General features: G+C 33.3%; 1 protein-coding gene across 27 annotated transcripts in view; it reads right to left on the bottom strand.

Moving 5' to 3' along the window:
* Positions 1–22592, bottom strand: part of Ca-beta (Ca2+-channel-protein-beta-subunit) — a 158655-nt gene that overhangs the window by 10141 nt on the left and 125922 nt on the right. For 17 of the 27 annotated variants that reach the window (XR_010309972.1, XR_010309973.1, XR_010309971.1 and 14 more), the window contains 2 exons: positions 1118–1234; positions 282–401 (listed from right to left, as the gene is read on the bottom strand). Coding sequence is in view for 24 of the 27 variants with exons in the window: in XM_064220662.1 (XP_064076732.1) it covers positions 282–401; positions 1118–1234 (237 nt within the window). In the remaining 3 variants the exon portion in view is untranslated. Of the gene's footprint in view, positions 1–281; positions 402–1117; positions 1235–4606; positions 4721–13667; positions 13991–22592 lie in introns of those variants that run through there. The other 10 variants (XM_064220676.1, XM_064220679.1, XM_064220678.1 and 7 more) reach the window with 6 other exon arrangements.

Genomic DNA, 22592 nt, shown 5'->3' with positions numbered 1-22592 from the left:
CATTTATGATATACGAATGTATACTGACTGACGTGAATTTTGCAAGCCAATAACCATCATTTTTTTCTTAGAAATAAAATGGAATACAATTTAGACACCGATGGAGACGTATTTAATAGAATCTACAAATAAAACTCCATACTAAACTTATTTTTTTAACAAAATGGAGCTTAACAAATTCTAAATAATAATATCAGTTTTTTGTATATAAAATTGAACGTTGCGAAATTATCAAAAAAATAATTTCTAATAAACAAACTTGAAGTTATGGCAATAGTAACCTTGATGTGAAGGTAGTCGCGCACTTCAAACGAGATGGCGCTGCCGTGCACGGGCGAGTCGTCGTCCACCGTGCCATCATACGCGACGTTGGTCCGCACTGCAAACGCTACTGGTTTCGACTGTAATGTTTTAAATCATTGCCATCAGAAATTGTTCCATGAAACAGTTTTATTAGTAGCCAGAAGCTTAGAATTTAATTATTGATACTCCCGTGGCTCGAAAAGCATGTACCTAAACGGGGATTGGATCTACCATATGGCTTTTTAGGCTTCAGCCCAGGGCCCCGTGGATTCAAGGGGACCCCAGCTAAGTTACGTCAAGGTCAAAAATAGACAATAATGCGAAAGAATCCATAATTTTATTAAATTAAACAGATCGTATGGTTTGCAGCCCTGCGAGTTCTGCAATTAATCAAACCTATTTAATTAATTTAATTCAAATCTACGTTTACATATGTCTTAGGTGGGTTCCTAAGTGTAGTGTTAGCCCAGGGCCCCCTAAACTTACGGTCCGGCCCTGTACCTAAAGTCGTTAGTCTCGCACAGATTTACAGATTGCATTTGTATTTACGCACACATATGTGCACTGTAATTTTCTACGCAATTAAAAATCTAGTCGCCATTAAAAATAGCCGCCATGATGATGATAGATCAGGACGTCCGTATATTAATTTTGTACTTAAACTTCGAAATTGTTACAAAGTATATCCATAATGTATGTATTTCCTTAATTTTTTCTTCTAACCTGTTCTCGTTCATTTTATTTATATTGCGTTTCAAAGGTCTGTTTTCTAAATCAGACATTGGGTGATTTACCCGATGTAGAGTGAACTTACCCGAGCCTTATCAAGCTGTACGAGAGCCAGCGACTCCTTCTCGCGGCGCGAAGCCTCTTTATCTTCGTCGAGCGACAGCTCCGAGGATGGTTGCGAGTAGTTTGAATCCGCCGAGCCCTGGAATCACAAAACATTTAACGTCAATCACTAAAATTCAATTTAATTCGTATTCCATTCAACAGAATTAATATATTTGTGTGTATTTTATACAATGAATTTTTGACGACTTTGATTTGACCATAACTAATTTTCATTGAATTATTTTATGTGTTTAGTATATTTTAAGTGATCAGTGCTTCCGATAATGATATGCACGCTCTTTAAGCTAAATATCTGACAGAGTTAAAAAGGATAGCAAAACTTTTGTCCGAAATTACATCAACACCTCATTTAACATTTTAAGGTTTTCTTAAAATGTTAAAAGAGTACTATATTATATATTTTAGTATTACAAACTTTTTAACAATACATACGGATATGAGGATACTGGTAGTTGATATCGATTGTTTAACGAGTATGGCATTAATTCAATAATATGGCCACTCAAGTGTCACACGGTCGTGTCGTGCCTGTAATTGGGTTGCGTGTGTTTCAGGGTAAGTGTCCCTATTTGGGACTATTGAGTGTAAACCCTAAATGTATTTTTTTTTAAATTATTTGTTAAAACATGTTCTAATATTGTACCTTATTATTATGTTATGTATAATTTTACATAGCCGCAATGTTATTATAGTCATTTACATCATAGATAACATCGTCGGCTATTTGATCAAAGAGTTTAATTATTCACGCCCGTGCAGGCGACGGCCGCAAAACAGGTCAAATATAGAATTTAGTTTAAATTGGGTTAAAGTTTATTTATATATCACATAAGCGAGACTGAATTGTTTTAGGAAGTCGTTATTTTCGTTCAGAAGTTAACTTATATAGGTAGATTACAATCATTTGCGTTATAACAAAACAATACATACTTAGATCAATTCCTTATACTGATAGAAATTCAATACATTTTAAAAACTATTAAGCCCTCCGTTTCTTGAATAAATGTATCCTGTATGATAAAAACCATCCTCGTATACATCATAGATAAATCCATTCTGAGAGACGAAGTGTTTTAAGTATTTATTTAAAGAGTATCGCCAAGATCAGATACTTATATAAATTCATAATCGTTGCTTTTAAATTTAAGTTCTTTAAACATAATCAAACAAAATCAGGTAAAAATATTTCAAATTTTAAGTTTGATTTCAGTTGTACCGTCCACCCACACATATGTACATACACAATGTATGCGAAATCCGTGTCGTACAATAGAAACATTAAAATATTAGTACAAGTCAAAAAGCAAAAACTATAGAGGAATATTTTTTCTTAAATTGTTTAATAATATTCACTACTTTCGAACAAAATAAAATTAATGAAATAGAATAAAAATAAAAGCTTTTTAGTATATTTTTAAAAACAGTCAATAATTTCAAGTCCAATTCGCGTTATTGCGGCCAACTTCCAATGAACTGTAATGGCGTCGTGTTACCAGAAGATTTTATGTAAAGGCCGAGGTAACTGTCGAAATAATAAAAAAGATATAGTTATAGAATGTGATCGATTGTATAGTATGAAGGTGACTTCGACCACGAAAGTGACAATGTTTGACTACTATAAGTTTGCTTTTTTTTTGTTTAGTATAATCTATTACTAAATAAGTATGTTGTGAGGTTGTATGAGTACGGATATAATAGATAATCTTGACAACGATTAGTTCATTAATATATATAAATGAATGTGAGTACGTTGGTTTGGACCTTTACCCTTTGATCTTTGTCCGACAGCGAAACATTTCTGGACAGATAATTGACTTTTAGTTTAGAGAAAATTGAAAGAATGTTTCGTAGCCTATCCCAATCGAAGGATTTAAGATAAATAAACCATAGAATTACGTATTCCATGCGGTTTGCTACTAGCTGAGCTATATTGTGAACTATTAACAGTTATCTATACATACTTATAATAAAATTGGAGTGTCGGTTTTAATATTAAAATGATCACTTTTTACTAAATGCATAGGTATGTATATACATATAAAATATATATAAACTCAATATTAATACTGTCGAGTACCGCACGCAGCCCTCGCGCACGCCACCGCTGCCACGTCGGGTGCCTCCCACCAACGACTTAATATCACACAAAGCTACCTAATGCAGAATTAATAAGTTATATAGTAAAAACTGCTTACTGAATAATAACAGTTTTTTTTTAATTCAAACGCGCGCGAAGTCGCCGGCACAGCTAGTTGATTAATATATCTTCATTTATAATACAACACTAATACACTTAACTACTTATATGTACTTTAACTTTACACTCAAAGTTCGGATAACTGTTTGTACGACATTTAATACACAATTATTGTCATAGATTACTCAAGCTGTCGACCAATCAGCATCAATTCTATGTCAAATTGTTGTTTATTTGTCTTTAATCCTCTTGTGGTTGGAATAGGCTATGAGTTATATGTTGTCACATTGCAATCACGGCATATGGCAAACTTTAAGCCAACAACATCGGATTAAATAGCCAATTTGATGGTCAACATTACTTTGTAATGTTAAGTCATGTAAGGATCGAGGAACATATTGTGAGGAAGGTCTTGAGCATGAACGTGGATTGATATAGAGGAAGGGGACCAATGAAAAGATGGACGGATTGTGTGTAAGATGATATGGCTGGAAAGAATGTTACTTATGAGATGACGTCAGATAGGGAAGTTAGGAAGAAGACCTGCTGCGCCGACTCCAAGTAAATTGGGATAAGGGCTGTGTCATATGAGGATGATGGACTTATAATTATTGTGTACTTTAATATAAGTATACTATTTTGAAATTTTTATTACGAGAATCTCTTTTCTTCATTGTAAGCTCTTTTTAATTAATCTCTATTTCTATTTTTAATCTTGATACTTCGTATTTTATAGATATGTAAAAATATTGAACATTTTATAAAAACAATTGTAACGTAAATCGGTTAAACGAATTATTTAAATTTATTACTGTTATGTTAATTTAAATTTAAGTTCAATTAACGTCCGAGATTTTTTTTTTTGCGGACGCTGATATAATATAATGCCGTTAAATCTCGCAAACTGCAGTGAATCAGCGTAGATAGGAAAATTCTAAACGATTGGCGTAGACCGGAGTGAACTAGGTCACATTAAAAACAAAAAACAGCCAACAATTATAAAAAAATATATAAACGAGAACATCTCTTATATTGAACACAAATAAGAATCGAGAAATAATCAAATAATTAATATCTTTCACTTTTTTTTCTTTTCTTATATTGAAAGCAAAGAGGAAAAACCAATTTGTATTCAAGTCTCTTTCGCGGTTACGCCAATATTTTGTATATTATTAAAATGGAACGCCTAAGAAAATTTCATAACTCAAAATTGTGTTCAAAATCAGATTATTTTTAATGAAATATCCTTACCAGCGGCTTGTAGTTTTTCATTGGTCGTAGTCGTCGTGACTTGACTGCATGCAACGCACAACACACATAAATAAATCAGACAGACATGCTTGTACAATAGATGAAATAAAATATCTGCAATCATAAATAAATATTTATAATCTACGAATTTGATATGCTTTTTAAATTCATGCAAATAAAAGTAACTTAATAAATTATAAAAATATCATCAGTAACAAAACTACTTAAATTGAAGCGAAAACACAACTACTAATAAAAAATAAGTATATAGAACACGCTGTATATCGATTGATTTCAACTTCGTCTATCTACGTGAAATAAATAATGCAAGGCAGAAACTACTTATTACACTAGCGACTACACTGGCTTGTGTAAAATGTATAACCGTCTGAATCCATATTAAAACTATCCTCGGCACTCAATTGTGTATACCCATTAAACATTTTAGCTCAAGCCCTCAATGCGTGTTAACACCAAATAGTACTTAATTCAAGTTAGAACGAGATCTCTAAACCCTCCCAGACACACCATGGATCGAAGGCGTGACGTCACCCCTCCTATTATTGGTTACTATTTCTGCATATTCACCGTTCTAGTTACAAAAAATCTTTATACAGAACCAAGCGAGACTTTCTCAGTGAGATATAATTGATTACGTTTGTAGAATGGTTGCCTTTGTTAGAAAGAAATGTGGCCCAGAAATGGCGCAATTATCTTTTGAGTATTATGTAATTATTATTATTAACTAATTATATACGAAAAAAAAGACAGATTTTAAAGATACTCTTATATTGAAAAGGCAATTAAAATAATATATGTTTAGAGTACGAAGACGGTTTGAACTTCAACCGCTATGTAGTTTATAAAGCTTTTTTTCATTTCAGAGTATTGAGTGGTGTAGTTTATTTCTGGTATTACTAGGTAGAATATAAATTTAGATTGCGCATAAAATATTTCATGTTTATGGAGATTCAAAAGAGCTGTTGAGTGAGTTTAAAAGTTCAGATAAACAAAGTATTCTTTTGAAATTGTATTTAAGAAATTCAGTGTAAATAGATTGATAAATCACGAGACGCGGACACCGAGATTAATGGAGATATTGGGTATCTTAACGACTGTAGGAGGCCGTAGACTGTATACTGGTGGATCGAAGTCGTGACGTCAGTCTTCTTCAAGCTTTTAAGCTCGTCTTACATGTCGTACGTTCTTATTATGTTATGAAGTATTTTTTTATTAGTGCATTTATTATGAAGGCTTTAAAATATTTTTTTTGTTTTGCTCATCTATTTAATAATAAACCGGAGCATAACGATACAAAGTATTCCTGCTTGATGGTAAAATTTAGATGAGTGGGTGGTACTTAGACGGGCTTGAACGAAGCCCTACCACCAAGTAAAAAGAGTAGAAGAAGTATAGAATAGTCACCCTGCCAGCATTATCTGATGTAATATATAATAGTCAGTCCCTCCTGGATGTGTAACTATACTGACTCAACTTACAAATTAAAATATTTTATGAATATTATAAAGCTAAAATAAGTTAAGGGATGGAGTAACTAACAGATTTTTAATCAGACTGCGTTGGATAAACTTTTCAATTGAGAAACGTTATTAGAGCATTAGCGTTCAAACTTGGTTTTAACGCGTGGCACAGTTAGTATTGAATATTTTTAATAATATTTTTTATAAGGGTATACTTACGAGACAGGCCTGCAACCCTTTAATATTACTATCGATAGTGTTTAAACGCAATGCATATATCGATAATATCGAGAGGCAACACTAATCGTTCAATCTATGATTTAGTCATAAATTCTTATGATCTAATTTTATCGACTACAAATATAAATTTCAAGTGGGAATTGATTTATGGCGCATGAGATTTGCATTTAGATGCTTTTAAATCTATTATCTAAGATGACGTCCAGGGTATATGTTACTTTATTTTGCAATGAGACTGTTAGTATGGTACAAGATGTACAATATTTTGTATCGTTTTAGTCGGTGGGAGATTACGAACTGACCTGTCAAAGTAAAAAAAAAAAATAAGCAAACACGTCACTGGCTGTGTCATACTGGGCTTGGAGCTTGCTGTAATGCGTCTTGAGTGTCCACTAACCACATATAACCACAATATGTACAAATGTTATTAACCTGCTGAGGTTATTATTTATTTAATTCGTGGAAGAGAATAGCTGGAACAGATAGGTTTCCTTTTGGGTGTCGATTCGTTTTAATTGTTCGATTAAAGAGAACTTGCAGGAGCTCATATAAAGTACATTTCGATTTTGATATATTGTTAGGTAGGATGCTATTGCGTTCGGGGGCAAATATTTGAAGGCGGTATTGTTTTACTAATAGTGCAATTAGTTGTGAAGCATCAACAGCGCAGTGGTTTTAAGGACCGCCTAGAGATGTAAAAAAGCACAGGATCGATCCTGAACCCTTGGGCCCACTCCTAACATAAGTGATAAGCTTAAGAGGTAAATAGCAATATTAAAAATACCTTAATTAATTTGGGGCAGTGCAACTATTTAAAAAAAAAACTAATAGTCTTTTCCTCTTGAGCAAGAGGTTTGGTTTTGGTGCAGGATTGAAGATACGTATGTGGCATCCGAGACTTCAACGTTTTCGAACGATGTTTTCCTTCACCGCCGAGCTTAAGACGTATTGTAAGCATAAATTACGTTACGCACTTGAAATCTCAGCGGTGGTTACCTAAGTTTGAACCCGCACACGATTAAGATTCACGTGTTCTACGCCCTGGATCATCACGGCTTGAATTATGACGAAATAAACCTAGATCTAATTTTGGCATTTACATTTTAATATGGCTTAATACAGTGACCTAATATTATCTCCACTAGTGTCAGAACTGGCTCATTTTTTTCGCTCAAACAAAGTGAATCGCGATTCAACGGGGAAGTGCTGCTAGCATTCTTGACACCATTCTACGCGGTCATGATCTCTAAGTTGTACTTTGTTAATTTTTATAAATACTTAATTATTTTAATTTCAATCGGTATGTACTCAAGAAGCATATTTTAAATAAATGCAACATCAATATAAAAGTAATATCGATTTTATTCTATTACTTGATACTAGTGAAATATTAGACAATAATCGAACACGTGCCGTTACATCACTAAAATATTCAACAACATCGATTAATGTGTGGTTTTGCAAAGTATCTAGTAAGATACTCTGTTCGATGCAAATCGCTTATAATCGAGTTTGATATAAAAAGACAGACCGATGTTAAAACATTAGATGTGCACAATTTTACAAATGCACAAACCCATAGAGACCGAGTATAGTTCGAGGCTAGACGCACTCGCGCACGTATATTTTTTTAAATACGCATCAACATTTGCTGCACGGAATAATTTAGTATATAGAATAGACTATTGGGCCCCTATTATTTGAACATGGTTTCGTAATAAGAAGCTCAAAGGAAGCCTTCGATGGCTAACACACTACATGCTATACGATGCCTTACTATTCAGGTCAAACTTCTGGTACAAATATACTAGGGTTGTCAAAATCTATATTAACACATTCATCAAAACACCATCAAAATTAAAAAAAATATATTATTTATTTGTATGCTGTCCATCATTTACATAAATAAACACACACTTTTAAATTATTTAATCTGTAAAATTCACATTACTATCTTTTCCGTAGTATTTGAACAATTATAAATATTGTAATGGGCCTCTTTCGATTTTACTTATAAATTGGCTCTTGATACATCTTTGTCCTGGTTGATGGACATTCTCCTTATATAGTTAAAACATATTGCGATAACAGATAAGAATACTTGATTTCGATATAACATCTCAAAGTATATATTAACATTATCTGGCAACCCTACTTTTGTAATAGTAGTTTGTAATGTCTCATATAATACGAGCTTTAGATTGAAGGTTCGCAAATGTGGAGGCTATTATGTATAGCACTAGTGATCTGACCCGACTTCGATTGGGTATCTCTATTCTTTTGATGGCATTGTACAATTATGTCGTCCGGCCGATTTTTGTCATGGCGATCAATTTCATAGGAGACCAACCAACTACGCAAATAGCAAACACAGTTGCATTCTCATAATCCGATACGACTGGAAAGAGTCGACGTGTGTTGTTTTCAAGTTCTAGACTTCGAGCGTATTAGTGAGAATTTTTCAATGGAAAATTACCCAGTAACTTTTTATCGGGTCGACTTATAATTTTAACCCAGAACTTCAGGATATGTAACCTTATATCAAGCCACTAGATCAACGAGGCAGGCTGTTGTTGAGATACTATTAATTTAAAGAACAGCATGTCACTTAGGTACATCATACATCTTTAAAATGTGTCTGATTTAAATAATACAAAACAAACGAAACTTAAAGAAAAAACATCAAAGCCGTAGCTGTTATTGAGGAATCCGAAGATTGCCTCTGTCAAATATTCATTGACTAGACTGTTCTAATAAGACTTTAAAATTTTAGCAACATTCGCGAACACATTTCCCGGTGACTGAGTTACAAATTGTTATGCAGAATCAAAATGTAACAACGACTTATTTTGGAATCACCTTATGAATTTACTTCATCTGGAACATTACTCCTTTTTTAGGGCTAGCTATTGTACTTATATTATGTGTAGGATAAATATTGCCATTAATTTTAAAAATAATTCAAATTAACTCATTTAGCTTAAACTTTGCACTCTTTGTTTAGTTCTGGTAACAAAATGTTATTATATATATGTACATATGTATGTATGTAATTGGAAATGGTCCTATAATTTATATAAATTGTACATTGCATACATAACGTGATTGTTTGGTATGTATACAGATAAACGAACCTTAGATTTACGTATATCAAGCGATTTGCTGTTGCTCGGCTATATTGTGCACTATTAATAGTGCATGATTAAAATGTAATTATTTATAATGGAGCACTATTCCACTTTCTAGTTCCGATAACAGCTTATTCGACGTTTAAAATGCAATTTTTTCGAAAATCCATCATGTATCTCATGTATTATTCAAGATCTCGACCAATGATGTCACGTCAAATCAATGTCAAATGTTGGTTATGTGGATGTTGTCCTCTTGTGGTTGGAGTAGATTATATATGGACCTATACAATCCCGGTCACTACTATAGGCAATCGTTTTATCTGTTGATATATGGTTGATATGCTCGATGCTTTCCGGGCAATATCATATTTTTTGTTTATTATGTTCAATATAAATGAATCTTAGTATGTTTCTAACGAACTCCATCATACACTTTTTTAAATTATTTCACAAGTATTTATACTTGGTGGTAGGGCTTTGTGCAAGCCCGTCTGGGTAGGTACCACCCACTCATCAGATATTCTACCGCCAAATAACAGTACACTGTTTTGTTGTGTTTCGGTTAGAAGAGTGAGTGAGCCAGTGTAATCATAGGCACAAGGGACATAACATCTTAGTTCCCAAGGTTGGTGGCGCATAGGTGATGTAAGGAATGGTTAATATTTCTTACAGCGCTTTTGTCTATGGGCGGTGGTGACCACTTACCATCTGGTGACCCATATGCTCGTCCGCCAACCAATGTCATAAAAAAAAAATGTCAATTATGTCAAATACGGGAATCAATTTTGGTAAGTAAAGTTATACTGTAAATATATTAAATGTTTTTTTTTTTTTGTAATTTTCGCTCGTCTTGCACATTTATATGCAAACAGTAAACGCTCTCATCTTAGCAGCGCTTGTTTCTATAACGATGTAGAAAATGATCGAGGGCTTATTTGAATAGGCAACCTGATGGTAAGTTTTAATGGTCTATATGCATTCCTTGGATAGCCAATGCACCTCCAAAGTTGGGAACCGAGATATTATGTTCTTTGTACCGGTAAGTACACTGAATCACTTATTAACCAAACCAGAACATAACAATACTGAGTATTGCTGCTTAGCGGTAGAATATTCGATATTTGAGTGTGTGACATCTACCCAAACGGGCTTACACAAAGCCTTATCACCGAGTAAATAAGTTTGACAGGCAAACAATCAGCCCCAAGTAAATTGTAAAGCTACATATATTGCCGTAATCAGCGCCTATTTAATAGTCTACTAATTGCGTGTTTGCCCGTTCAATAAGTTCATTGGGCTATATGTGTAGTTTGTTTGAGGACGCTCAAACTCAAACTCAAAATTCCTTTATTCAACATAGAAGCATCACACTTACTTATTGATGGTCAAATTAAATACTACCACCGGTTCGGAAACAGGGACACCCTGACCAGAGAAGAACCGGCGTAAGAAACTCAGCGGGTCTTTTTTTTTTGTCAAATTAAGTAGATACATAATTGTATATGAATAGAAACAGCCAGGACAACACCCAGAGGAATCAATATTTACATACTGCTACAACCGTATATTGTAAATAAAGCGTATTTTAAACGCATTTGTCAGTATTGACACTCTCTTGGACCTTTGAGTAATGAAACAAAAAAAAGTGAAACATATAATTCCCATTCTTATAGGCTCCACTGGTGAAAAGTCTGGATCGTTTTTCACCCAGAGAATTAGAATTGCGGTACAATGATGCTGGTAGAATTATTGCTACAATTCTATATATAATTTGTACAGTCGCTATAAAATTTCCATTTATATAACATATTTAATTTCCTCATTGTGAATCGATCTGAATTTATGAAATATATATTATGTAAATCTTTTTAAATCAAAACTAAAACGAAGGCGACCACAATATTCTACTCAATTTTTTTTAAATTTAATTATTTGTCTTTATACAGCTTCTCTGGTAACCGTATTGATTCGATAAAATTGGATTTATATAAACTATAATCTGCGAACGCATCACGTGTTTATTGAGATTAAAAGATAAATCAGAAGCCATTCTAAAATTCAAGTATTATCATGAATGTCAAAGTCAAACTCCACGCGTAAATATGGTAGATACTTATCATAATATTTAATATAACGATATTTATATTGTTACTTCGTATCTATAAGCTTCTTTTTGTAACTATAACTTTTTGTATAAATTATTAATATTCAGTCATCAATAATAAAAAAAAATATATAGTATAATTGAAAACGAAACTTCAACGATAAGACTAATCTATGAGGAATGAAATTTTATTTAAAAACTATGTTCGTTTAAATTTTTTGGAAATATTAGTCTTAAGACGTAACGTAAGGCGCTTTTACTACAACAGGAGCATAATGATTTAACATTAAATAATAAAAATATTACAAAAATAATTTTGTTAGTTAGAAGTATTTAGAAGATCTTTTCGAATTGCCTTCCCATCGAGTTTAAGTGTTATATGATTTTTTCATACATTAAAATAATTTAACTTAGCATTATATATTAAAGACATTATCTAAAATTAACATCAAAATAGATAAAATATAAAAAATATTCAATTTGAACAATTAAAGTTCAAATTATCCGAATGATTAATTATAAAGTTTTGAATATAAATTCAAAACTATACAAAAAGTAATAAGAATTTTAATTTTATAGTTTACGTAACACGCTCCATAAATCAACAGACGCGGTTGAAAGCTGTGTTTTCATTGAATGACGTCATGTACTAGTAACCCAAACGGTACAGGAGCGGACATTGTTTAGTAAACAATTTAACCAATGTCATTCTCAGGGCTACTGGCATAGCTAAATCAGGGGCGATCTGTTAATATCTTTGATTACACGAGACATTCATATGTGGGGATTTTGAACATACATGACCCCGGGTTTATTTCATTGTCGTTGCAAGTCTTGATTGCCAGCCATTGGCTTTATAAGCAGACCAGACATTACCGATATTGGTTTATATCCGTTCATATCCTCCTATCCTAATAGTAATCCTCTCTTCACAGAAACACAACAGCACAACGTACGTTGTTGATTGACGTAAGGATCGTACTAGGGGCACGGTCTAATTCAGAGACGTTTACTAACATTCCATCGCCAAGCGCAATGCATCCATTGTGCCTATTTCGCTAACTAAAATGTGCAATATAATGTCATCTTAAATTTTTGGCCACAATATACCATTTTTTATGGACAAATTTGAAATGATCATTCACAATCAGATTCAGAATTCACATTTTCAATTACAATACATACAATGTACACAGAAGGGTTAGTTAAAATTCAGCATACTAAAGACACAGATAAATATTAAACGAAAATTCCAAGCGGCCATGCAACAAGGACCAAAGCGACACGTCCAATTATGATAAACGTGACTGTCGTTAAGCTAATTGTGGTCCAACGTAATCATTTTCAAACGATTCCATTAACGTGTCAGTAGTTAAACAGATAAAAAACAGATGCAAGATACCACAAAAATAAATCTCGTAGAGCGCGTGGCTTGGTTTTCTAGGTGCGAATTTATCGCTGCTGTGATTGAAAGGTCGTAAGTCAAAATTAAAATTCATATTTAAAACACTAAAAATCATCTGTAATTATTTTCATTTATGAATAATATGTTTTGTTATTTACGTTATATACATTGGATTAAGTATAAGGAAATAATGAGATTTTATCTATCCTTTGAATTATTCTTTCTACATACGACCTTTTAGACTAGCAGTGTTTTGATACAAATTCAAAACTTTTATCTATTACGTTGACGGAATAGTGGAGAAGTGAAATGCTTTTAACGGATTGAGATCTTTGAAATATACAATGATTGTATTGATATTTTAAATGCACTTAAAGATTCATCGGATTTATAGAGTTCTGCCAATAATACTTATGATATAAATATTATTGATACGATTCGCACAGCATTTAGTGTAATAGCAAATAAAATATACGGAAGTGGTTTTATGAAGTAAACAAACTGTGAACACGTACATTGTGAACTAATACACTAAATATTATGAGGAATATGAAGGAGTTGTGATTAAATTTCAGGTATTTATACTACGATGCATTTTTTTTTAATTCATATTTGCATGGACTTGATATCTGACAATCTACATTCCAACAGTACTCGATTCACTCATTAGCAAGAGACACGCAACCGGGAATCGTTTTACCGAAGTGACCGATGCTCTTCAGAAATTTCCATATACGACGTCTCATTTTGCAGCACAAAGGCACTAAAGCGTCACCAACAAAACAAAAACGATATCGGCCATCACTGATCACTCGCTCTGCGCACGCACCTGCGTGAACAATTTGTTGTATCCGTGCCCTTGGTTGTTGTAGCCCATCATGTTACGACATGGTGGCAGAGGGAGGTGGTGGCCACTCTGGACCACCAGTGGTATTCCGTCGTGGTCGGCCGTCGTGGGCGGGCATCGGCCGCGCGATAGAAGCGACGGCCGCTAACACACCCGACGTCACTCGAGCCGGAGCCGGCTTTGACGTCCCCTCTGTTCTTGTGCTCGCTGCCCCGCTCCCCGTACCCTCCTAGCGGGTGAATGGGGTGCGCGCGCAACCGTTGCACTCGATCACAGCGTAAATATTACAGCGGGTTCACAGGACATCAATTTCGCTTGACGTAAGACGTTCAAGAAGGATGTATTTACAACATTTGTTAGTTCTTGAACTGTGAACCATTGCCTTACCATAAAGCTCTTATTGGCATAACAATTATAGATTAGGATATTTCTCTGTAGTGACTTTACAAGCACTATTTAGTGAACTTGTGTCTCAAATTTCGCTAGAGTTCTTTATATGCGAAACACGGAAATTAATAATAATAATATTTAAATATAATTCAAATTAACTAATGTGCCTAATGTTTGTTTACTGCTATTCCACCGTAAATAAACCGTTCCATAAATAAACGTCATTTGACAGCAATTGACGCGTTATCATTGGTCAAGAGCTTGTTTAAGAGCTTTTATATGCTTTTGTTTTCAGTCTAAAACAAACCATAATTCGATCAAATGAAGTGTCCTAACTCACAATACCGGGTAAAGGCCTCTTCGGTTAAGGGCGTGGAGGTAATTCGATGACGCTGCTTCAACTATGTGAGAAATTTATTTGACACAGATATCTTCTTAAGATGATAGAAAATCATATCAACTTATATATAATTAGATTTTCGTAAATAATATTCTTATTACACCCATACGAAGTCGGGACGTGCAGTTAGTCTCTTATAAAATAATTATACTTAAATTTTTGTACATCATAATAATAAGTTTTATGAACCTTCTTCCGCCATTAAGACATGGTGCCCTCGTACTTAAGGTAAAATAGAAAGCAAGTTAAAACCACCTTTTAGGAGATCCGTGCATGGCAGATTCTTATTTTACTATATTATATTATTACCAAGTGTGTGGAACTGGTTTAAAATTCACATGTAAAGAGTTTTCAGCAAAATTTGACACACATAAACAACTGAGCTTAAATAAAAGCTTGTAAAAACAGAATCGCTCAAATGATTATTTATTATGAAAAGAAATAACAGATGTAAGAAATCCAATGAAAGCGAAAGTAATGAAATTTAAACAAACACAAAAAATTAAACTCGGGTGGAAAGATCACGAAAAACAATATGACTATAGGTTGTTAACTTCCTGCGATTGGATGTCCAATGCTGCCAATATTGGTTAAAGCGACGATCATCGAACGCTACTTTGAATTTGCATTTGGTGCTTTTTTTTAATTTCTACTCGTTAATTCGTACCAGTTTAATTTTTAACATAGATGTTAGTATTTTAAATTTATAGATTTACATATTAATTACTAACATCAAGTCCTTAAGTGTATACAAATAAGAACTAAAAATAGTTACTGTATAAATCGTGACCGCGTGGAATAGTGGAAAAAATGCTCCAGCATTTCGTTATTGAATCGCTTTCTCGATCCTCTGGGCAAAAAATGAACCAGACCTCCTGTCGTCAGTGTTGCCAATAATGCGAGGTTAATACTGCTGATTGTAATATTGACCGTGTTTATAAATTCGGGGCTGACTAGCGAGATTTTTTTGATAATTTGTCTGCATTTTCATAATTTGTACATATAAATAATAAAAAAACTTTTTAAATAATTTATTTTCTATTTTAACATACAAGTTACATTAGAGTGTAAAGTTATAAAAAAAAATTATTCTGTAGTATCTAGGTAGTTTTTGAAAAATTAAAAATCAAAATGTAACTTATCCAAGTAGGCTTTTACAAGCACTTTTGAATCGTCAATTAACAAACTTTATAAAGTGAAGATACCTAAAGCTAAAGGATAGTTTACAATTAAGTAATACTTCGATTTTTTAGTGATTATAGGCTTACGTTTAACCACAATCTTATATCTTATGAGAACTACTGAATATTGATGCAGTCTAAACGCGACTTATTGATACTCGAATTTTAATGTTCAGGCAACACGCTGCTCTGCTTTCCCCAGACAGAATCTGGGGAGGACAGGGGAGTAACGGTGCAAAATGTTTGCATACTTGGCTTTTCTTTTCAAGCTATCTGTGAACGTAAAAGGTTAGTGGTAAGGTTGGTGGCGTATTGGCGATTTAAGGAATAATTAAATTTTTTTATTACTACAAAGGTCTATGGGCAGTGTTGACCATTTATTGTTAGGTGATTTACATGCATGTCCACAAACCTTTGTTAAAAAAAATCAACATAATTGATTTTAGAAGAATTTGTAAACAACTTTTGGACAATCAAAGAAGAAGAAGTATGGCTGGAGTTTTATCCGGGGATACCTACTGTTTCAATAGAATCGAAAAGAATATAATAGATCGACTTTATTGCTCCCAAGTTCTGTTACATTATTCCATTTCAAAATTAGTGAACACTACAATGAGTTTGCATAGGCAACCTCGTTGCTTCAATGTACGTCAGCAATGCATGCATAGTTTCATTATATGTATCTTTTACTATCAATTAATTAGCATATATATATACATAATATATAGGATAAGATCAGGAATTTTATTATATATAGTGAATTAGTTATGTTTCTGGTAACATCGCAGATATCGCGGAAAAATTTGGGTATATTTTGCTAATAAAATACCTCTGATTATTTTACAAATATATACTTTTGGTAATTTTTCTTAATTTTTTGTTTTTGACTTTACTACAAATAACACTAAGTTCGTGTAATAGTTGTAATAATTTCATATTTATTATAGCGAACTAGCAGTATCAGTTTTGCATAAATGCAGGCAGTGTTCTTTTGTATGCCAAACATATACTTATAGATTCTTTGGGCTTGGCACCGTCTTCGAAGTTTAATGGTACACATAAAACCTTTTAAGAAAAATACTCAAAGGACTTAAATCACTCCTTAGTGCACTTCTGTTGTTTTAGAAGCGTAGACCCCATTACCGGGACCCTAGTGAGCTAATAAAACTGTTCTATCCGTAACGCAATCAAAGTTCAATATTATTATAGAAATTACTAACTAAATCTTTAGCAAGTATATGCTGTTCTGTGTAGAGTGCAAACATTAAACGACATTGCAATATTAGAGCTGGAGTAAATTACTAAGCAAACAATCACAGAGATATTTCCGCCTTCACGAATATACAAACACGTTAGAAGTTTGGAACATATTTCCATTGTTTTATTCTTAAAGGCTTATTAAAATATTTGATAATAGCATTCAAAATACGTGAACCAGTAAGATTTGTGTTTACAACAATTAGTGATCTGTTTTCTATGCCTTATATAGGTATTTTTCTCAAGGTTTTGTTAAATATATAATTACAATTTTACAAAGATTGTGTAATTTCCAAAGTTCTTATTTTAAAGTGTACGTGATAGTTTTTATTTCATTAAACGTTTAAAAGAATAATGTAATAATTTTTACGTACAAGTTAAAGAATATCAGGCATAGACCCTACTCGCGAATAAGTTGGCACTGTACTATTAAATTATTTGATTCTAGACAAAAACATTCAAATGCTACTATAGAGAAACACTACTTTTTAAGTAAGTAATATGTCTAATAATAAAAAAAAAAAAAGGTATCAAATAATTTGAAAGAATGTTACTTTGTCGGAAAGTGAACGAGCGGCAGTTTGCAGCTTTCGTGTAAAATGGAATTACTGTATAATTAATAAAAGAATAAGCTATAAATAAATATAAATCGGCCATTTTTTTCATAAATAAAACGCAGTTCAATTAATCGAAATTGGTCTTCATGACCAATAACAACTAATTTTATATATTCGTTTTATTTTTCATTCAGGTGTTCCGTTAAGCACCTTGGCAGTCCTGTACGTCACGTCTTTGCTGTAAGGTAACTGCTGGGATTGTAATAAATATAACAATACTGCAGTTTCAATAAATGTGCTAATTGAGGTTTTATTGATTGATAAACGTTGAGAGTCTGTTATATCTTTTTCGATTAACGTCCAATTTTCATGAAAACAAAATGAGAACTGCCTTTGGAGCCTTCGGAACTACAAACCCATAGAAAGAAGAAATAATTATAATCGGTTCATAAGCAAATAAGTTATGCTCGAACTGAAAACTGAGAACATAATCTATTTTTGATGTCGGTAAAAATTGAATTAAAATAGTTTTCAATTCTATCAACCCGTGATAAGGATCAATCGAAATTTACAAACATTTCTAAAACCAATTGATTTGCAATTGTACACATGAAAGTAATCCGTATTCCCTTGTAATAAAGAACAAAACAGTTGCCCGGTCCAGTTGCAAATCAAATTGCAGTATACGGAATGTTAATGAACGTGTAAATGGTTTTTTACTCTATAGGTTATGAATTAAGGTTGAGTATAGAATGGTAAGGGTTGCGCATGCGCGAATCATGGATCGATGATGGCCGCCGCGCCGGAGACGTCGTTGACCTACTTGTGACGTCACGGCCCGAAGCAACATTTATATACAAATGTCTACGTTGACCGCTGTCATTCAACATTTTATGAGAAATGAAGGATTTTTTTGAAAAGTGCGTTTCTGAGCAACTGGAACAAAATATTATGTGAGTAATCTAGCATTCAATTCATCCGTAATAATTTAAATATTTATTTTGACAGATACCTATAACGTATCTCATAGATTTTATTTTGTAGGGTTACTTCACGAAGGGGTCGATTTTTATTTACTTTTTGAAATACAAATTTCAAACTTTACAAAATTTCAATATGTATATAAATCTTTGGGGCCCTACCCACCCAGTTCAACCCATGGGCACACGAAATCTCCCACTAAAGTTCATAGAAAAATCGTGTCTTTGTTCCCTGCCTGTATCGATAAAAATGTTACCACTGTAATTAATCTTTTCGAAAGAGTATTTTCACTAAAACATGGGCGGCCATTTGTTATATTCGACGTAAATGTCACTGGTGTTATAAATTATAACATACCTTTCGACTTAGTAAGCTGACGAAAATTTAAGCATTTAATTAACAAAAAAGGTTATTTTTTATTTTTTTTTAATCTAGTATTTTTAAGGGGCCTTTATAGGCAGCCTATATGTCGGCCCAACAAAAAAGGTTATGTTAGTTACAATTTTACTGAAATTTGCCCTCATATACATCAAATCTTATATTTAAAAAAAAGTAGCCTATGTCCTTCATCGGAGTTCAAGTTCGCTTCATACCAAATTTAGTAAAATTCTGTTCAGTGGTTTTAGGGTTAAAGAGCAACAGACAGCCAGAGTTACTTTCGCATTTATAATATTAAGTATAGATTTTACAACGACCATAAAATTCTCCTAAACTTTATGGGTATCAAGTGCAAAACATTAGCCAATTACTAGCCACCTTATGATGTCATCTAGCCACCTTATGGTGACTATCCATTGTCCAGATCATAAAAACGATTTTTTTTTATTTGTTGATATTTTCAAAAATTGATTGACAAATTAAAAACTACCAGTCATGCCTTCGCGGTAGTTAATACGAATATATAGTTCTAAGAGATTCACGAGACTTAAACGTAGTAAAAAAACAATAAACTGGCATTGCTTACTGTTATCCAAGAACACATACGTATATCTTAGTATTTGAGAGGCGAAGGCGATTAAAAAGCTTCAAAGCCACACATGCAACGTTCAGCATAATATTTCTGTGAAGATGACGTAATTCGGGATGACTCACGTCATTCATAAAACTGGAAGTCGCTTTGTCCATATTATTCACAAAATCGCATTGTGAGGCGGATATTACTATTGAGTTTATTCATTCGTCTTTCTCATCTAATCTCTGGTGCGTTCTTACTTCGGTGATAATTTCATTATTTCTTTCTTCTAATCTTTTTCAAAAAAGATTAAGAGACGTTCCTTTGGTAGCGGATATTATAAAAGTAATGACTTTTTAGGTAATAATTGTACCTTAGGAATTAAACGAAGGCCGCTTCCAAAGCAAATTGTAAACAAAAATTGTTTAAAAAAAATTAAATGCGTGGACTTAATTATATACGCGTGAGAAGGTCTACTTCTTTGGCGTAATTAAATATAGTTTTTAATTGCATCTAAATAATTAATTACAATAAAATAATAATAGTCTACGTATTAATTATAAAATATGTTATATAAATAATTAATTACGATAAATGTAATTTCTTCGTTTTTGACGTCATTTTCTCATAACGCGCTAAAATAATATATCTACCAAAAAAGAATAAATATCCCATTGAGTTTTATCTGAGCTGTTTCTGTCTGAGCCGGCAGTGGATTTTTGGTAATTACTAAGAGTACGATGACATTCATACAGTGTAATGCTTCTATATTGAATAAATATTTTACCTTTGGTCTAGTGCCTGTCCTGTTCGTTTTGAGAATATAAAAAAATAAATAAAATAAATAAATATTGGACAACATCACATACATTACTCTGATCCCAATGTAAGTAGCTAAAGCACTTGTGTTATGGAAAATCACAAGTAACGACCACATACACCCAGACCCAAGACAACATAGAAAATGAATGAACTTTTTCTACATCGACTCGGCTGGGAATCGAACCCAGGACCTCGGAGTGGCGTGCCCATGAACACCGGTGAACACACTATTCGACCACGGAGGTCGTCAATATGTCTAATAGTCTTCTGTATAAATCTCAGGGCGGAGAAATATGTAGTTATAGGTTTGTTATATCAAGATATGTAAAATCTATGCATGTATTCTAATCATAAACTTACATAAATCACCGAAAGTGAAACATCTTCATAGATTCAACAATGAACCATTTATCAAACTTAATAGACGCATTACAAGCCTAGTCTACAGCATACTTTGATAAGCAGTAATGTTCTGTAGTTGCCTATCGAAGGTAGCCGAAGCCGAAGCCGAAGCCGAAGTTTTAATAACCCTAAGAAATTAAATATTGGTTAAAAGTGAATAAAATCATATTGTTTTAAAGTTCATGATGACTGTTTAAAAACAAAATAACTATGTTTTTGGTCGATGCCGGGGCCGAATGTTTGGTAGGACACAACGATTCTGTAAGATCTCACTTCGTATCTCTACATCAGATGGCCTAATTGCCCGTCCGAATATGTATACCATAAAAATATACAACATAATATAAGAATCTATGATAATTTAGGTACGTATTCTGGATTGCTTCAGCACTCGCATGAGTAAAGAAATATTTCTAATTATTGAATGTTTGTGCAAAGGCCCGTAATTAAATCATGAAACATCTGATCGCGACTTTCGCGAGGTGAGTCACACATCTCACAACTCACACGCCATTCATACCGGAACTTGTAACACTGAATTCGAATGCGCCCTCTGCTATAAATATAACATAAACCCGACCTTGTGAATCATTATATAAGGCTTTTATATTACTTAAAAGGTTTTAATGAGTTTTTAGTAAATTAAACCAAACGAGTTGCTAGTATATAATTATTATGAAATCAATTCAAAATATTCTCTATTGAAGTTGGCCTATGGAAGTATTTTTAATCGTCGTATTACTGTGTAGAATTATATGCTACGGTTCGTTAGTAGATTCTACCGAGAAGAACTGGTAAACTAAAAAAACTCAGTAGTCACTTTTTTCCACTATTTTAATTGAAGAGATATTAACTAATCCAGGTCCTAATTTATGTTATTTGTCGAGAAACCAATAGGAGTTCGATATCGTCGCTCCTTACTCATGGTAGCCAATATTCATGGTTTATCCAAACACGTAGAGCATTCCTTCGAGAGTTTGTGACATGATTTCAACACGATAAACTACTAAACTCGAAGACTGCAATTAATAATTATGATCTTAATTGATACGTATGGAGTCGAGATGGTCCAGTGGTTCGAACACAAGATATTAACAAAAGATAGCGGGTTTAAGTCGACTACTGAATAATCATGTGCTTAATTTGTGTTGGTAATTTATCTCGTGCTCGGCGGTGAATGAATGAATGAATCGTTAGAATCTGCCTGTATCGTATAAAAATCTGCCACATGTGGAGCCAACAATCGGCATTCGAGCAGCGTGCTAGAATAGACTCACACCTTCTCAAACGAAGAGGCATTATCCTGAACAGTTGTCGAATGAACCTCTAGTGGCTTATAATGTAACTTAAGACAGTTTTAATGTGTTGCATTATTTATTCCGTGTTTTGTTATCACTGTTCGGCTATTATCTTGTATAATTACTTTTTACATTTTATACTGATTATTACCACAGAGACCTGCGGCATGGTCGCTTTTTTCACGCAGTCGAAACCTTCAGAAAGGTACCCAGCCCTAATGGTGTTGTGAAACCGGGATCCGTCCTTGACACGGATCGGAGAGGCTGCGGGATCGTGTCGATTTAACGCATCCACGGCCTCTCCCGTGCAGTGCTCCGCTCATGGCTTGGAGAAGCTCTAACCGGCATACTCTAACATAGCCTTCAAGCTTTCTGTCAAATAGTATATATCAAAGACAATGAGTTTTGACATAGACAATTTTACTACATTTTACTAATTGGTATATACCTAACATTTCCAGCGATTAACGCTGTCAGCGTTAATAACCTATATAATTATCATAATTTCTGAAATTACATTTATGTAGAATTTAAATTG

The sequence above is a fragment of the Vanessa tameamea genome, chromosome 4 (genome assembly GCF_037043105.1).
Source record: "Vanessa tameamea isolate UH-Manoa-2023 chromosome 4, ilVanTame1 primary haplotype, whole genome shotgun sequence".
NCBI classification, from domain to species: domain Eukaryota; kingdom Metazoa; phylum Arthropoda; class Insecta; order Lepidoptera; family Nymphalidae; genus Vanessa; species Vanessa tameamea.
The sequence above is the reverse complement of the archived record's forward strand: the minus strand, read 5'-3'. Positions and strand labels throughout refer to the sequence as shown.